This window comes from Talpa occidentalis, unplaced genomic scaffold (assembly GCF_014898055.3).
Source record: "Talpa occidentalis isolate TD23 unplaced genomic scaffold, MPIMG_talOcc4v2.1 talOcc4.12, whole genome shotgun sequence".
Taxonomy (NCBI): domain Eukaryota; kingdom Metazoa; phylum Chordata; class Mammalia; order Eulipotyphla; family Talpidae; genus Talpa; species Talpa occidentalis.
In genome coordinates, this window is record NW_023601212.1 from 61,343,777 (window position 1) to 61,360,892 (window position 17,116).

The 17,116-nt window shown below is 37.1% G+C and overlaps 1 protein-coding gene across 7 annotated transcripts in view; it reads right to left on the reverse strand.

Moving 5' to 3' along the window:
• The window catches only part of DNM3 (dynamin 3), a 513,949-nt gene that overhangs the window by 357,800 nt on the left and 139,033 nt on the right, over positions 1-17,116 (reverse strand). For all 7 annotated transcript variants that reach the window (XM_054693472.1, XM_054693473.1, XM_037506477.2 and 4 more), the window contains exons 3-4: positions 14,351-14,500; positions 13,220-13,423 (exon numbers count right to left, since the gene is read on the reverse strand). In XM_054693472.1, the coding sequence (XP_054549447.1) occupies positions 13,220-13,423; positions 14,351-14,500 (354 nt within the window). The remainder of the gene's footprint in view (positions 1-13,219; positions 13,424-14,350; positions 14,501-17,116) is intronic.

A 17,116-nucleotide genomic window follows, 5' to 3' on the forward strand; every position in this document is an offset into this window, starting at 1 on the left:
TCCAATGGCTACTTATCACATTTTGAACAAAATATAAAGTCTCTGTCATGGCTCAGAAGAATATGGGTCCTTTCTGATTACAAAACCTACTACCCTCTCACTCTCACTGAGCTCTATCCTCAATGGCCTTCTTGCTGTCCCTTGATAGGTCAAGTCAGTTTTACTCCCAGTCCTTTGTGATTACTGTCCTCTTGGCCTGGAAAGTTATACCTCCAGATAGTCACAAGGCTTCGTCCTTCACTTCCACAATTCTGTTTGAATGATGCCTCCATAGACCACTTGTCTTAACATTCTCACTCTTTTTTTTATTATTTTCTTAATTTTATATATTTTTACATCATTTTTCATTTTTGTACAATGTATTCATTTTCATCTTGGTTATATTCCCCATACAATTCCTACCCCCCTTATTTTGACCCTAACCCCTCCTCTCCTTCCGCCCCCCCGCCCCAGTGTGTTTCTGGTTTATAGTTGCTTGTTGATTTTGATTTTTACTTTATTATAATTAGTCTTTTTCCTGGTCTCTTATTTAGGTTTTTTAATTCCTGCTATGAGTGAGACCATCTAGTATTTTTCTTTTTCTTTCTGGCTTATTTCACTAAGCATGATCCCTTCCAGCTCCATCCATGTTGCTGCAAATTGTATGAGTTTATCTTTTTTGATTGCTGGGTAATATTCCATTGGGTATATGTACCACATCTTCTTGATCCAGTCATCTATTTTTGGGCATTTGGGTTGTTTCCATAGCTTAGCTATTGTAAATAGTACTGCTATAAACATAGGGGTGCAGGTGCCCTTTTGAATTAATGTTTCTGTGTCCTCTGGGTAAATACCTAGGAGTGGAATTGCTGGATCATATGGAAGCTCTATCTTTAGCAGGTTGAGGAATCTCCACACACAGCTTTTCATGGTGTTTGGACCAGTTTGCACTCCCACCAGCAGTGCAGGAGAGTTCCTTTTTCTCCACATCCTTGCCAACATTTGTTGTTGCTAGTTTTTTTAATATGTGCCATTCTCACTGGTGTAAGATGGTATCTCATTGTAGTTTTGATTTGCATTTCCCTGATTACAAGTGATGCTGGACACTTTTTCATATGCCTATTGGCCATTTGCATTTCCTCTTTGGAGAAGTTCCTTTTTAGCTCCTCTGCCCATTTTTTTGACTGGATTATTTACTTTGTTTTTGTTGAGTCTCATCAGCTCTTTGTAAATTTTTGTGATCAGTCCTTTATCATTAGTGTTGTGTGCAAAAATTTTCTCCAGTAGGTGGGGTGTCTCTTTGTTTTGGCTACTGTGTCTTTTGCTGTACAGAGCACTTTAATTTGATGTAGTCCCAGCTGTTTATCTTTGCCTTTGCTATCACTGCTTTAGATGATGAGTCTTTAAAGATGTTGCTGAGGTGTATGTCATGAAGTGTTTTGCCTATATTTCCTTCTATATATTTTATGGTTTCAGGTCTTATGTGTAGTTCTTTAATACATTTTGAGTTGGTTTTTGTGCATGGTGTGAGGTAGTAGTCAAGCTTCTTTCTTTCACATGTAGCAAAACAGTTTTCCCAGCACCATTTATTGAACAAACTTTCTTTGCTCCATTGCATATTCTTTGCTCCTTTGTCAAAGATTAGTTGACCGTAAATCTGTGGGTTTATTTCTGGATTTTCTATTCAGTTCCATTGGTCTGTGTGTCCATTCTTGTTCCAGGACCATGCAGTTTTGATTATTATGGCTTTGTAGTATAGTTTGAAATCTGGGGATGTGATCCCTCCATTCCCTTCTTTTTTTTTTTTTCAGGAGAGCTTTGGCTATTCAGGGTTTTTGGTGGCTCCATATGAATTTCATTAATATTTGTTCTATTTCTTTGAAGAATGTCGTTGAAATTTTTATTGGAATAGCATTGAATCTGTAAATTGCTTTTGGTAGCATGGCCATTTTGACAATATTAATTCTTCCAACTGTGAGCAGGGGATGTCTTTCCATTTCTTTGTATCTTCTTCTATTTCTTTAACAATGTTTTATAGTTTTCTTTGTATAGGTCCTTTACCTCTTTTGTTAGGTTTATTCCCAAGTATTTGATTTTTTTTGTTTCAATAATAAAAGGGATGGTTTTCTTGATTTCTTCTTCAGATTTATTGTTTGTGTGTAGGAAGGCTACTGATTTTTGTGTGTTGATTTTTTATCCTGCTACTTTACTAAACTGATTGATTAGTTTAATTAGTTTTTCTGGGAGGGGTTTGGGGTTCTCTATATATTATCATATCATCTGCAAATAGTCATAGTTTGACTTCTTCCTTCCCTATTGGGATTCCTTGGATGTCTTTCTCTTGTCTTATTGCTCTGGGTAGGACTTCCAGTATTATATTGAAAAGCAAGTGAGAGTGGACATCCTTGTCTTGTTCCAGATCTTAATGGAAATGCTTTCAGCTTTTCACCATTGAGAATGATATTGGCTATGGGATTGTCATATGTGGCCTTTATGATGTTGAGGTAACATTCCCACTCTCTCTTCCCTTATCCTGTTTTATTTTTCTTCAAGGCACTGAACAGTTGCTGATATACAAACTTGACATTAAAATAATTGTTTATCTGTTTCTGTTTCCTTCATTAGAAAAGGAACTCCATAGGCTGAGAATTTTGTTTTGGTCATCACTACATTCATATGTTTGGAATGTTGCTGGCATATAGTAGGTGCTCATTAACCATTTTTCAAATAAATGAACAGGCAGCTAGAATGAGCTTTTTTAAATAGGGTAAGTAATATAGTCATATTAAAAACTGATACAAAAAATGAAAATCACATCAAACCAATTGAAGATGATCTTACTGAATACTTTTGAAGAAATACTGAAGACACAATGGGGTAAGAATGAAAACATTAATTCTTTCAAACTAATTCCTTTTCCATCATTTTTGAGAATTACACTAGAAGTGTAGTATTTAAGTTTGTCACGCACTCTTTTTCTTTTTAAAAAAATTATTATTGAAGTACTATTGTTTCACATCTTTGTTTTTGTTTTGAGAGTATAGGATTTGCCCATCAGGTGTAGTCACCATAGCAATCCCAGCACCAAAGCCCCTATAGTCCTCCACTCTAGTCCACTGTGCTCTCCCTACCCCACCCCTGCTTTTTACTCCTCCCCTCTGAAAGCCACAGATCTATAGTCAGGTTTCTTTTCCCTTTTTTCTTTTTTTTTTTAATTGATTAAATCTTTTTATTTTCTTACATTGTTGTTCTTTTTTTTAAGATTTATTTATTTATACAAGAACTGGGGTACAGGCCAGATGTGCGGGAGGGTGAGAAGATTCACCAGAGACTAGCAGGGAGCAGAACAGGCAGACTGACTGAAACACACTGCTGAGGGGAGCAGCAGGCGAGACAGGAGAGGTCTGCTCGCCATGTGGGTTGCTCCGAGGCCGGCCAGGATCGAACCCATACTGCAGAGGCTGCAGACAGCTTCACAGCACTGTGCTCAACCACCTGTGCCACCAGGGAGGCCCTGTTGTTCATTTTTGTGCAATATTTGATTTGTACCCTCAGGTGTAGTTCCTATAAATCTCCCACCATATGGTCAGCTTTCAAAGTTGCCTTTAAAGTTTGTCTTTGAGTCTTGATTTGTTTTTTCTATATTCTACATAGAAGCAATACCATCCAGTATTTATCTTTCTTCTTCTGACTTATTTGCTTAGTATAATAAGGGGTCTGTTTCTTACATGGATTGATAGTCTACTAAATCTCTTCCTTACAAAAGAAGATTCATAAAAGCAAAACCTAATTCAATGTAACTTTAACAATGTTTCACCATAATTAGTGTGATAATTCATCAAGTAGGTTTCATTTTAATTTTTTAGAATTCTAACATGAGCTCATGATTATCCCTGAATACAGTGTTTAAATACAGTAGTTGTGAGAAAGATAGATGACATAATGGTAAGCAAAATGTTCTGGGAAGGGCCTCCCCGGTGGCGCAGCGGTTGAGCGCTGGGTTGCGAAGCTGCCCGCGGCCTCTGCGGCACCAGTTCGATCCCCGGCTGCTCCCCGGCCACCGGAGGAGGGTCCCACATGGCGCGCAGACCTCTCCTGCCGCCCGCTGCTCCCCTCAGCAGTGTACTTCGTCATTCTGCCTGCTCTGCTCCCCGCTCTGGCTCTGGTGAATTCTCTCACCCTCCCGTGCTTCTGACTGTACCCAGTGCATGTATAAAGAAAACAAGCAAACAAACAAACAAACAAATAAATAAAACATGCCTCTATTTAAAAAAAAAAAAATGTTCTGGGATAAGAGACATATGGGCTCATATCATACTTCTGCTACAAACCAGCTATCCGACCTGGATAAAGTTGGGCAGTGCTACCACCTAATAATAGGATACTTGCAATTATAACATATAACACACAATGTCATTACACAACTCACTCCACTTGAATTAATTCTGTGAGCTAAATCACATCCTCTAAAATATTAAAATTAAATCTTTCATAAAACAGGTCCCCTGTAATATCTTTCTCTGGGGACTTCACACATAAAAAAGCATGTTGTGCAAACAAATTCTTTTGGTTTTGTTACATGGTAGATACTAAAGGAAATAGTAAGAAATATGTACAGAGAACTTAGTCGAGTATATCTTAATAGGTAGCCCAACATATAGAATTTGCACTACTGACTGAGCACTTTGCCTGGATTAACAGATGCTTGATAAAGGTCTATTGAACAAATTAATGAAATAACAAAGCAATGGTTTACTTCTTAATATATATGAGTACAAATTCTAAATAGCTGCATTCCTTAGATGAATCCATGCACTCACCAAGATGAGGCTGTGCCAGGAATCCTACTCTGTCCCTTTACTCTAAATCTACAGGCAGCAGCTAGCACAATACCTTAAACACATCAAGCACACCAAAGGAACTCAATTACGCTAGGGTCTCCTTTCACTTAAAGTTAATCTAGCAACTTGCAGTGAATCTGAAATTATTTTTATTTTTATGTTATATTATTAATATATTCAAAATAATCCTATTAAAATTCTAAGTATCATAAACCCTTAATTCATGTTATTAATGTAAGCAGCAGTTTGGATTACAGAATACTACTGATTGTTTTACAATAATGAATATTATGTTAAAAATTCCATAATAAAACAACAAAGTAGTATTCTTTGAATCATTTCAAAAGAAAAATATCACTAGCATTTGGCTAGTCACTTAGAGTTATTCTTACAGATATATTTATATTATTTATGATCACAAACTTTTGAGGCAAGGTTTATTATAGAAATGAGGTAAAGATGGCTCAACGAAGACAAATAATTTCACCAAGGACATACAGCCAGGAAAGACAGATCTGCTTCCAAGCCTGCTGTTCTCTCATCTACGTCTTTTAATCAGGCAATCAATTGTGAAGTACTCTGAAGACATAGAAAGAGCATTTCATGAAGCCAGGAGAGACTGTGACAAATGCACTGTATGGTTGCAGGCAGGTCACTCAAACTTGTACAGATAAACTTCCTCACCTTAAGACAGGAAGGACCTCACCCCCAACCAACCTCACATTATTCAGGTGATATTAAAGCCAGAGTTGGAACTGTTCCACAAAAGAAAATATACATAAAACATAATTCCAGTATCTAGGCATTTTACCTTTTAAATAACATAATTACTTCCCTTCAGATTTTTCCTCATTTAGTCAGCAAAAACATTCTTCACAAACGATGTGAAAGATAAGCCTGAGCTTTGTTCAGTGACAAATACATGACATCCTACATATACTAGAAGAAAATTTATCATGAAACCTTGTTTTAAAATATACATGTAAATATATCCCAGCAAAACAGCAATATTTATTTTGTAAAAGCATTTATGTTGAATGTGACTGAATGCAAATAATTTATAATTAATTTGTCAACATAAATTTCCTTCTCAAATATATATTCAAAGTGTGTAAGTACTACTTAGGTGAAAATGGCTCATCTGTGTCAAATAGGCTTAATATAGTACAAAGTAGCTACTTCCTAAAATAGACCACCTCTCAGAAAACTATATAATTACGTATGTTGGTGGATAATTCAGATACTTTGAATAAAGAGCAATCCTCTATTATCAAAATAGGTCATTCTCTTTAACTAAGGGCATAACTCAAGATATACATGAAATGATGTCTACAGGTCCCTTGAATAGATAACCAAATAAAGCCTGAATGATGGAGGCTAAGAGTAGAAAATTTAGGTTGGAGCCATCATAAACCCAGAATCTGGAGGTGGGGGTAGAAATTATTAACACAGTTGTTAAACCAGCAACAGAAATGAAAAATCCTTAGGTACCATCTGCTATAGAAAGTATCAGACACTAAAGGAAGCATCCAGAGACACAGGCCAGAGGTGGGGATATAGAGAATCAACAATCCTTACATATCAACCTAGTCAACTCTGAAGGTAATTATTCTAATAATAGACAAGAACATCACAAAGGAACAAACCCCTCCCCAAAAGAAGACACTATATCAGCATAATTCCTGCACTGGCTAGATGCAGCTCTCCTGCCGCCTGTGACTATGCAGGTGCTTCTATTTGTCTTTTTCCTAGTAAACCTGTCCTTTAAAATGTAACTTTAGCCTACCTGTGTCTGTGCAAACATCTTGTCTCCTCGGTAAACTCGCTGCATGCCACTGATAGAGGAGCACTGAAGGGGAACTTTTCTCAGAGGTAACACAAGGACTTGCTCACTGAACCCCACATCTCATCAAAACAACATCTCTAAAGGACAGGATAAGAGAATCACAATCTAACTGCCCTCATCATAGCAATTCAAATGTCTTTCCTAAAAAAAAAAAACCTCCTGATTATTATAGCTAGACAAGATCAGAAAGAGGAGGGGCAGTGGGATGGTGAAATAAGGCCCTCTAAAAAGACCACTTCTCTATAAATCCAATAAGAACACTGGCAAAAGTTGTCCAAATCAATTTTTCAGAACTCTGGAAATGAACCAAAAGCTTGCAACAAAGGGGTATTTATTCAACACAAACAGCTGAATCTCAGTAAGAAAGATGAGTTTTCCCTGTTCTCATTCCCCTCTCCTCAGTTTTGCAGTAGTTTTAAAAACGCAAATCCCCACAATCATAGTGAAAATCAGAAGCCACAGAGAAGACACAACAGGGTTGGAGTATGCCCTAAATACAATTTTCAGAGAAATGTAATTGTTGAACCTGTGTAGCAATTCTTTAAAAACACTCATTTATAGGACTTTTTTGTTTGTTTGACTTAAGGTTTACTCAGAGCCAATAGCCCTCCCTCCATCCCCCGAGAAGCACATCAAAACAATTGGCAGCAACTGTTTAACATTTCAGCTACTTCAGGCAGTAATAACAGTTGGTGCAAAAGAAAAGAAGCTAACCAAAAGACTTAAAAAAGGAGGACCTCCCTAGTGGCACAGTGGGTTGAGGGCAGCTGCGAAGCTGTCTGCAGCCTCTGCAGCACGGGTTTGATCCCGGCTGGCCAGGGAGATACCCACATGGCACGGCAGACCTCTCCTGCCTCGCCCGCTGCTCCCCTCAGCTGTGTTTTCGGTCCATCTGCCTGTTCTGCTCCCTGCTCTGTCTCTGGTGAATTCTCTCACCCCTTCATACCTCTGGCCTGTACCCCAGCTCTTGTATAAATAAATAAATCTAAAAAAAAAAATACTTAAAAAAGGAAAAGCTGGGTGTAGTGGCAGGAAGGGCACAGCGCAGGTTTTCTATGACCCGAGCAGACGGGGTAAAGGAGGAGAGAGTCCTGGAGGCCTCAGTGGCTTTTGCAGGCTTTTATTGGGATTTACCAGGTACACAGCAGGCAGCAGTGCTGGGGACTGGAAGGCCTTACCCCAGCAGGTATTCTCTCTGTTTGGGCTCTCTGGCATTCTCTGATGGTCTCTGCTTCCCTTTTGCTCTTGTTCTGCTTCTCTGCTCTATTGGTTCTCTGATGTTCCCATGACGCTGCCCTTATAAGCCCAGTCTTAGCCTAGGTGTACCCACTTACGCATGCCCACACCCCACTCCAGGTGCCCGCCATCAGGCATATACTCAGGACCACAGGGATCCATCATCAATCGTAGGAGGGAGGGCAGAAAAGCCCAATACTTTTTCACTTACCCTACACTGGGGAATGAGATGATGATAAGGCATTTGAAATCTGTATATATATGTACATCTGGAATCTAGAAGGCCACATGCATGCCTAAGCTATTTGCATTCTCAGGAAAGATCTGAGAAGATCTTAATTCTTACCTTCAGATAACCTTAAGGCTGTAATACAAACAGGAGATAAAGGCCGAAAGGAGTCATAAACTATCTGCCTGATGCACATCAAGTCCTTCAGCAAATTTGAGACTTACTGGCTCAGAGAATTTAAAAAAATCTCTGCCCAATCATTAGCTGAACAATAAGAAAACTGAGCAAAGATTTCAGTGACCATTAACAACAAAAAACACTAATTTTCACAGTTAGTTAACTGAACTTTACAAAGAAAATAAATAGCAACAGCAAAAATAAATATTAGGGAAGGAGAAGAATTTGATTTATAGTGTTGTTATATATATTACTTAAAATGTTCCATTTCAACAAAAAATACAATTTATGAAAGGAAGTATGGCACAGAAAAAAAGCAAATGCTATCTCTGAGAAAGTCCAGACATGGAAGTAAATTAGACAAAGACTTTAAATCAGCTATTTTAAACATGTGCAAAGAACAATAAGTGCTTTTAAAGAACTGGAAAAAAGGTGGAGAATGATGTTTCACCAAATAAAAATATAAATAAAAATATAAAAATGGCTTTTCAAAGAATCAAATAAAAATTCTCCAAGGGAAAATTAAAATATTAGAAATGAAGACCTCATTATAGAGATTCAAGAGCAGATCTAAGCAAGAAAAAGAAAGACTCATCAAAAGTGAATATAGGTCAGTTGAGATTGTTTCTCCCATCAAAGGAACAGAAAGAAAAACAAACAATGGAAATAAAATGAACAAAACCTCAGGATCCTGTGGGTCACATCAAGAGTACCAACGTATATATAATAAGAATCTGAGAAAGAGGCAAAAGAGGAAGAAAGAATAGTTGAAGAAATAATGGCTTAAAAGGTCACAAATTTAATAACAAACATTAATCCACACTTTAAAAAGCTCAAAAAATCCAAGTAAAATACACTCAAAGACATCTTTATCTACAAACATCATACTCAAACTCCCAAAAGACAAAGACAAAAGACAAAATCTTGAAAGCAACAAAAAGAGACTCTGCTTAAGTCATACTTGAGATTAACAGTTGATTTCTCATTAGAAAGCCATAAAAGCCAGAAGGCAATAAGATGGCATACTCAATATGTGAAGGAAAAGGCTGCCTACCAAGAATTTCCTCTCAAAACTTAAAAAGAAATTTACACATTCCCAGACTAATAAAAACGGACAGAATTCCTTTCTAGCAAACCTACCCTACAAGAAGTATACTAATGGGGCCTCTTTGGTGGAGCAAGGGATTAAGCACAGCACTATGAAGCTATCCACAGTCTTTGCAGCATGAGTTCGATCCCCCCGCAGGCCAGGGAGCTACCCACATGGTGCAGCAGACCTCTCCTGTCTCACCTGCTGTTCCCCTCAGCAGTGTATTTCAGTAGATCTGCCTGTTCTGCTTCCCATTCTGTCTCTGGTGAATCCTTTCACCCCCTGCACCTCTGGCCTGTACCCCAGTTCTTGTGTGCATAATTAAATAAATCTTAAAAAAAAAAGCTTCAATGGAAAGCACACTAGGCAGTATTTCAAATCCAAACAAAGAAATAAAGAGCACTGGTGAAGGTAACTACATAGGGAAATATAAAATAAAATATAAATTTGGTTTTATTTGTAACTCCTTTTTGTCCTATCTGATTTAAAAGACAACTGCATAAAGCATAAATATATATCTGTATTGAGAGGCATATAATGTAAAAAGATATGATTTGTATTATAATAATAGCATAAGAGATGGGGGAGGAGTAAAAAATAAAAATGTATACAGTTGAAATTAAGTTGGTCAATTGATCTGCACTTTATTGTTATAAATTAAGATGCTAAATTTAATTCCATAGCAACCACTAAGAAAATAACTTTAAAAACACCAAAATAAATGACATAGGAATTAAAGTACACTAGAAAACATATTTTTAACAACAACAAAAAAAAAATAAGGCAGTAAATGGAAAAACAAAAGCAGTAAGACATAATACATACAGAAGAAAAATAAAAATTATAAAAATCACACAAAAATAGGATATACAAAATTAGGATAATAAAGGCCTGTCTTTGACAAAGCACAGATGTAATGATCCACAAGAAATGAGTCTCACGTGTGGTAAGTCCCTGAGCATTCACACACCAATTTCTAAGTGGCAACTAATAATAATAAGTTTACAAAATAAATAAGACCTATCATAATATGAAAAAATTCTCATTTAACTTTCTGGATACAGACTTCTGACACACCATTAGAGGTCTATGACTGAAAGTTAATGCCGTGTTTCATTTATGCTATAACAACACCTTTTAAATACTGGCATTTCCTTGTTAGCAAACTGATGATTTTCTCCAACAACATTGATCTCCACCACATAATGATCTCTCATGGCATGTAAGTTACTGTTTTGTATGATCGATGAATGTTCTTTTGAAAAGCCTGAGGCATGAGATATAGTCACTGTCAATTAATATTCCCCTACCTACACAAAAGGAGTAAAATATAGCATGAAAATGATAAATCATTCTCAAGAATTAACTGTGGATACTTTACAGGGTGTATTAGTTGATCAATCTTCTTTTAATTTAGATCTTGTATCAAATCCAGAGCTTATACAAATAAAAGATTCTCCACTGACTTTTCATCTACTATATTTGAAACCCTGAGAGCATCAGACAGAACCCACTGTAGCCATCTTGCCATTTATGGGGAGAGTCTATCTGAGAGAGGAACCAACTCCAAGGAGGCACAACCAAGATGCTGGGAGGTGTAATTTGCTCTCCTCCACGATGCCTCATCTGTACTAAATGTGGATTTCAGCTGTGCTCACTAGAATTAAATTGTCAAAGTGCTTTCTCTGCCCCAAACAGACAACAGTGGTTTAGCCTCCAGTGGGACATAAGGCTGCAGAGAGATGGCTATTTCAACATCCTTTTTATAACTGGACTCCAGCCCCATTCCATATGTCAGCTCTTCTAAGTCACTGATGCTGGAGAGGAAATCTTGGTAATGGTCTCCACCTAGCTATCTGGAACCTCTACCTGCCTTGCACCAACTCCCAATCTCAGGAAGTTGGAATAAGCCAATAAGTAAAACATTTACTAATGCAGAACTCTGGGAAAGCTCAAGAACTGGAGGCACCAAGTCTGGGCATATGAGGAGTTGAAAACAGAATTGCTAAAGATTTATGTAGGAAGATGTTAGATCTCTAGACCTTTTTCTCCATTTTATACAACCAAATAGTTATTCCTCCTCGACCTTAGCAAAATATTGAAGATTTATTTTCAGAAGAGGATAAACTTTAGGATTTTGGACTTAATAAAATTGTCAAGAAAGCCATTATGAAAGCAGAGAGATTAATTAAAAGTCTACATACTAAGTAGTGAGAACCACCCTTCCTTCCTCCACCAACTCAATTCTTCCTGGTTCTGAGAACTTTGGACACCTGTCTTATACTAGACCAGCTCAAGAGAAAATATTCATAGAGTCTAATATTGAAGAAGCCTCCTAACAAAATGACCAGATCCCAGCACAAATGGGTCCCATTTGTCCATGGCTCCCATTGGCACACATACAGAGCTTCCATTAGCTTTTTAGTGCTTCACTATAATACCTAAATGAGTAATAAGGGTACCAAACTTTTTCAAATGTCAAAGGCCGCTGACATGAAAGACAATGACCAATACAAACAGCCAGGAAAAAAAAGACTCAGAAACATTGTAGATGACCAAAGGAAAACCTCAAAAAGCTCTCACAATTTTTAGGTAATGTAGTCTATTTGAGAAACCAAGAGCTTTCAAAGCTACTTTTAGAAACAAAAATAACACTCACAAAATAAGAAAATGCTGTTCAACATTTTTAAATGATACCAGAAATTAAAAAGGATCAAAAGATAAAGGATCAAAAGATAAAGTTGAGTAAATCCTGCAAATATTAAGACAAAAAGAAATGTATGATAGAAAAGGAAACTTTTTTTTAAAGAGGCTTAATAATATAGGAGTTCTAACATGCTAGTAATAATAACTCCAGATAAAGAAATGGGGCAATTATCAAAATTAATTTTTCATCAAATGAATTACCAAAAAAAAAGGATAATTCTTAGAATTGAAGAACATGCATTTCTATATTGAAAGGTCACATCACTGAGTGCCCTCTCATAATTTAAACAAATACATTAAAGGTCCATCATTGGGGTCCCTGATGATAAACTGTTTTTGACTCAGAGAAAGACAAAAATTAAAACATCAGTATGAATAAGGGATTTCCTCTATACTATGAAATGCCAGTAACAGATAAATAGCTGCTGTTACAATATGCATTTATCACAAATAATTGTAAATTAACATTGTTGACCCATGAACAACACAAGTGTGAACAACTGTATAGGTCCACTTGTAGCATTTTTCCATTTGTGGGTTCTGTATTCAGGGATTCAACCAACCGCAGATGTCAGAAACTGGTTGATTGAATCTGTGCACACAAAACCTGCCTATAAGGAGGGTTTGCTATGTTAGAAAAGGATTTTCTACTGCTTAGGAATGGGCATTCCTTAACCCCTCATTGTCCAAGGGTCAAGTGTAATACCTAATGTCACGTACTTTTAATTTAGTTTTTTGTGTTGACAAAAGTTAATATGTATTTCTTAATAACACTGAAGTTCATAGTACTTAATGTATATTGCCTGTAATCATTATGCTGCACATTAGATCTCCAGAACTCATTTATCTCTCTGTTGTAAGTTTGTGTCTTACTGACTTTTTAAGATAAGTAGGCTATTTTCTCAGATCTCAATTAATCTTACATTAATTTAGATTGATTTCAACTATTCCCTAGTTGTATTTTAGCATCTTAAATACAAAATATTTAACAATATTAATAATGGTTAATTTTATTAACTATCAAATCAAGTCATGAAAATTGGTGTTTCCTTCAACTATAAACAAACTTGACATTTTTAACTAGTTAATTCTCAACTTAAGGATCATACACTCACCTTGAGGATCAACTTCTTTAGCTAGCTTCAATGCATCTGAGTTGGCAAGATCGGTGTTGGCTGGGGTAACAGCCAAAATCAGACAATTCTCCCTGGTAATGAACTGCATAATCATTTCTCTGATCTGATACTCAATATCTGGTGGTTGATCTCCCACAGGCACTTTAGTAATTCCAGGTAGGTCAATAAGGGTTAGGTTTAACACTGTTGGAAAGGAAAAAAAAGTTTATATACACCCTCAATGCTATCAACAAGGCAGAATCATCTGTCACTAGGGGAATAAAACAAGCTCAGCTTTATATATTGTGTATCTGAGTAACTCCAACTCAAGTGTGTAGAATATAAAACAGAATGCAAAGTGGCTTTCTCTATTTTTATGACATAAGTGTGCTGTGCCAAATGATCATGTTAACATAATTTGAAAGGCACTGATTTGCATGCCTAACAGTTTTCTCAGAGAGCTGTCATATCCGTAACTAGGGGGTTATAATTAAAACACTGAACAAGAAGTGCATATACTGTCAGCCTTGTACAGTGCCCTCAAATAAAAATTCTCAGAGAAAGATTTGTCTTTCCCTTCAAAAGCATCGTACATTAAGATCTCCAGCTTAGACTGTTAAAGAGCTGGTCTCCATTTGTAGCATTATGAGGTTACTGTGTATGACCTTACTTGATGGATTCCACTCCATTCTGTAGCCAGACTCATGGGGAAAGATGTGGAAGAGCAGAAAATCACCCCAGTGCCAGTGACAACATGATTCAGCCCCCACCTGGCTGCTGTATACTTTCTGTATACAACAGTGTTGGTACCAAGTCCTCTTGGGAAGTCAAATGTGCCCTTACGTCATTCATGCTCCATTTCCAAAACAACAGAGCCAGGAAAGGATTATCGATGAAAATTTTTATTGGCTTGCTCAATTCTGTTGTTTCTTTTTAAAGTCATCTCCTGCCTCCCCATTCATGAATCCGCGAGTTCTCGGACTATAGCATTCATGGCAATATCCAAATACTATCCTAGAAAGCTGGTAATTTTTGAGAAAACCAACCATCTTTGATACAAATAATGTATGTTAATTAATATAGTAAAAAAGATTTGAGGATGAGAATTTGGACTTCTATTATTTTACTCACCATGTGGAGAATACACTCGTAAATTAATGGGTATGGATGAAATGCCTTTATTCATTCCAGTCACTCGATCTGTTTCAGCTTCAATCTCATGGCGAACTTCATCAAAATCTGTAAATTTTTTCCCTTTGCAATGTAGAAATTCAGCATATTCTGCAAAAAATTGAAGAAACAAGTGAATGCAAACTAAAATTCATGTACTGTTGCAGAAATTACAAGACAACAATATTTTTTTAATTGCAAGTCAAAGTATCCAATATTGTCATTAAAATTACTAAGAAACAGTTAATACTGATGTGTTAATACAAATGTTAAGAATGCTAAATTTGCTCATTTTTAGGAAAACAAACACTGCAAGAAGTGCTTAACTCATTTAGTCTATTAAGTAATTTAAAGAGAATTCTGATCCTCCCTATGATAAACAGCAGCATCTATCAAAAAATATATTAGATCAAGGATATACACAGAGCCTTTCTACTCGTCCTATTGGTATATCCCTTTTCAATATCACCACCACATTATAATGAAATGTTGAATTATATAAATATGGATTCAGAAAGCAGGAGAGCTTAGAAACACAGTTTGCTTAATTATTTAAAAAGAAATAATAGAATATTTTAGATTGCAAATAGACTATTTGAAATAGTGTTAAAATATCCCATTTAAATTGTACTATTTAGGGCCTCCCCGGTGGCGCAGCGGTTGAGCGCTGGGTTGCGAAGCTGCCCGCGGCCTCCGCGGCGCCGGTTCGATCCCCGGCTGCTTCCCAGCCACGGGAGGAGGGTCCCACATGGCGCGCAGACCTCTCCTGCCGCCCGCTGCTCCCCTCAGCAGTGTACTTCGGTCCTTCTGCCTGCTCTGCTCCCCGCTCTGGCTCTGGTGAATTCTCTCACCCTCCCGCACTTCTGACTGTACCCAGTGCATGTATAAACAAAAAAACAAACAAACAAATAAAAATAAATAAATAAAACATGCCTCTATAAAAAAAAAATATTAAATTGTACTATTTAAAAGTTTAAAATATATTATTCAAAATATACCATTTAAATTTAATTTTATAATTAAAGATATTTAATTTTCTCAAGAAAAATATAATTAAAGCATCACATCAAAGAAGATATTTCTTTTTAAAAAAATCAGTATGGGCCTCCCCAGTGGCGCAGCAGTTGAACGCTGGGTTGCGAAGCTGCCTGCAGTCTCTGCAGCACCGGATCCATCCCTGGCCTCCGGGTGAGGGTCCCACATGGGGCGCAGACCTCTCCTGCTGCCTGCTGCTCCCCCTCAGCAGTGTATTTCATCGGTCTGCCTGTTCTGCTCCCTGCTCGGGCTCTGATAAATTCTCTCACCCTCCCATGCTTCTGACTGTACCAGTGCTTGTATAAATAAATAAATCTTTAAAAAAATAAAATAAATTTAATTTAAAAATCAGTATGATTGGCAGAAGGAAAAACTCAGACTGGGTAAAAAAAATTAAACCATCACCCACTATGGCAAGATCATTAGGGAGAAAATTATGTTATTCTGGTCTTCAAGTAGCTTAGCATCAATTTGGGAAGCTAAAAACTATATCACAGAGAAGAAAGTAAACAGGACAACATAGTAAACAGGACAACATGAAATGTACTGATCTGCACTAAAATGATAGGAAACTAAACACAATAATATGCATAAAACCTATAAGCACAGAAGGCTGAATAAAAGAAGTCAGAACCAAAAATAAAAATGAGAATGCATAAAGTGATAGGAAAAGTAGAGCTAGGAAAAATGGCTTCAAGCTTCAGTGCCCAAAAAAGGAAACGGGGTGTGGATGAGTTAAAAACAGGGGAGGGTTTCAAGGTATACAGGGAGAAAGGAAGGTCTTTCAGGTAATCAGAAAAGTCTTACCATGTTCAACCAATCCCTGACGGATTGTCGTCCAGCCTCCGCTTGGACCCACCCACTAATCTGGAACCCAGGCTTTACTCTCTTGGTAAAAACTCTTGCTGGAAAATGTTTATGTTAGTGAGAAATCTGCTTTCTTATCATAGTCTATTGGTCCAATTTTTAGTCTCTGAAGCTAACCTGCCTTCTTCCAGGTGAAAAGTTGGGGACTAATATGAGGATTAGCACAGAATTCATTTCCCTTCTGGGCTTCTATCCTGACGCTCTCCTGCTAGTCTGGCCATTGCTTAGATCTCTGGTGACAGACAGATGGCCTAGTCCCACCCCAGCTCCTTGGGACTGGAAAGGGCATGGGTTCCTGCAGAGCTCCTAGTTCCTGCTTTCATTTACCAAAGAACTTCAATGGCCTAACATTTCAAATTTAGAATGACAGGGACTTTACTTAATTTCTGTCTTTCCTGCCATTGAAGGTGGTTGTGACTATTTCTCTCTCTTTCTCCATGTGGTAATATAGTCTGGAAAGTGTATTGTTTTCTGGAAAACAGCAAGCTAAGACTCCCAAAAGGTCATTCCCTCAATGGTGGAAGTATACCCATCAATAAATCGTCAGTAAGTGGGCTTCAGACATCTAAACTGAAGAAAAAGCAGCGACATTTGGCATATTCTTTCACATGCTTATCCTCATAGGTACTGCTTTTATTAGATTATAAATCCTCAGAAGATGGACCCTATTTACCTACTCAGTATCTAAGCCAGTGCCATGGCAATGTAAGAGTTTAAATGTAAGTAAAAATAAAGAGGAACGAAAGATGTCACCACCCAGAAAATAAAACAAAACAAACAAAAATGAGTAAGTAAAAATGAGTTATAAATAATTTAGATGAAATG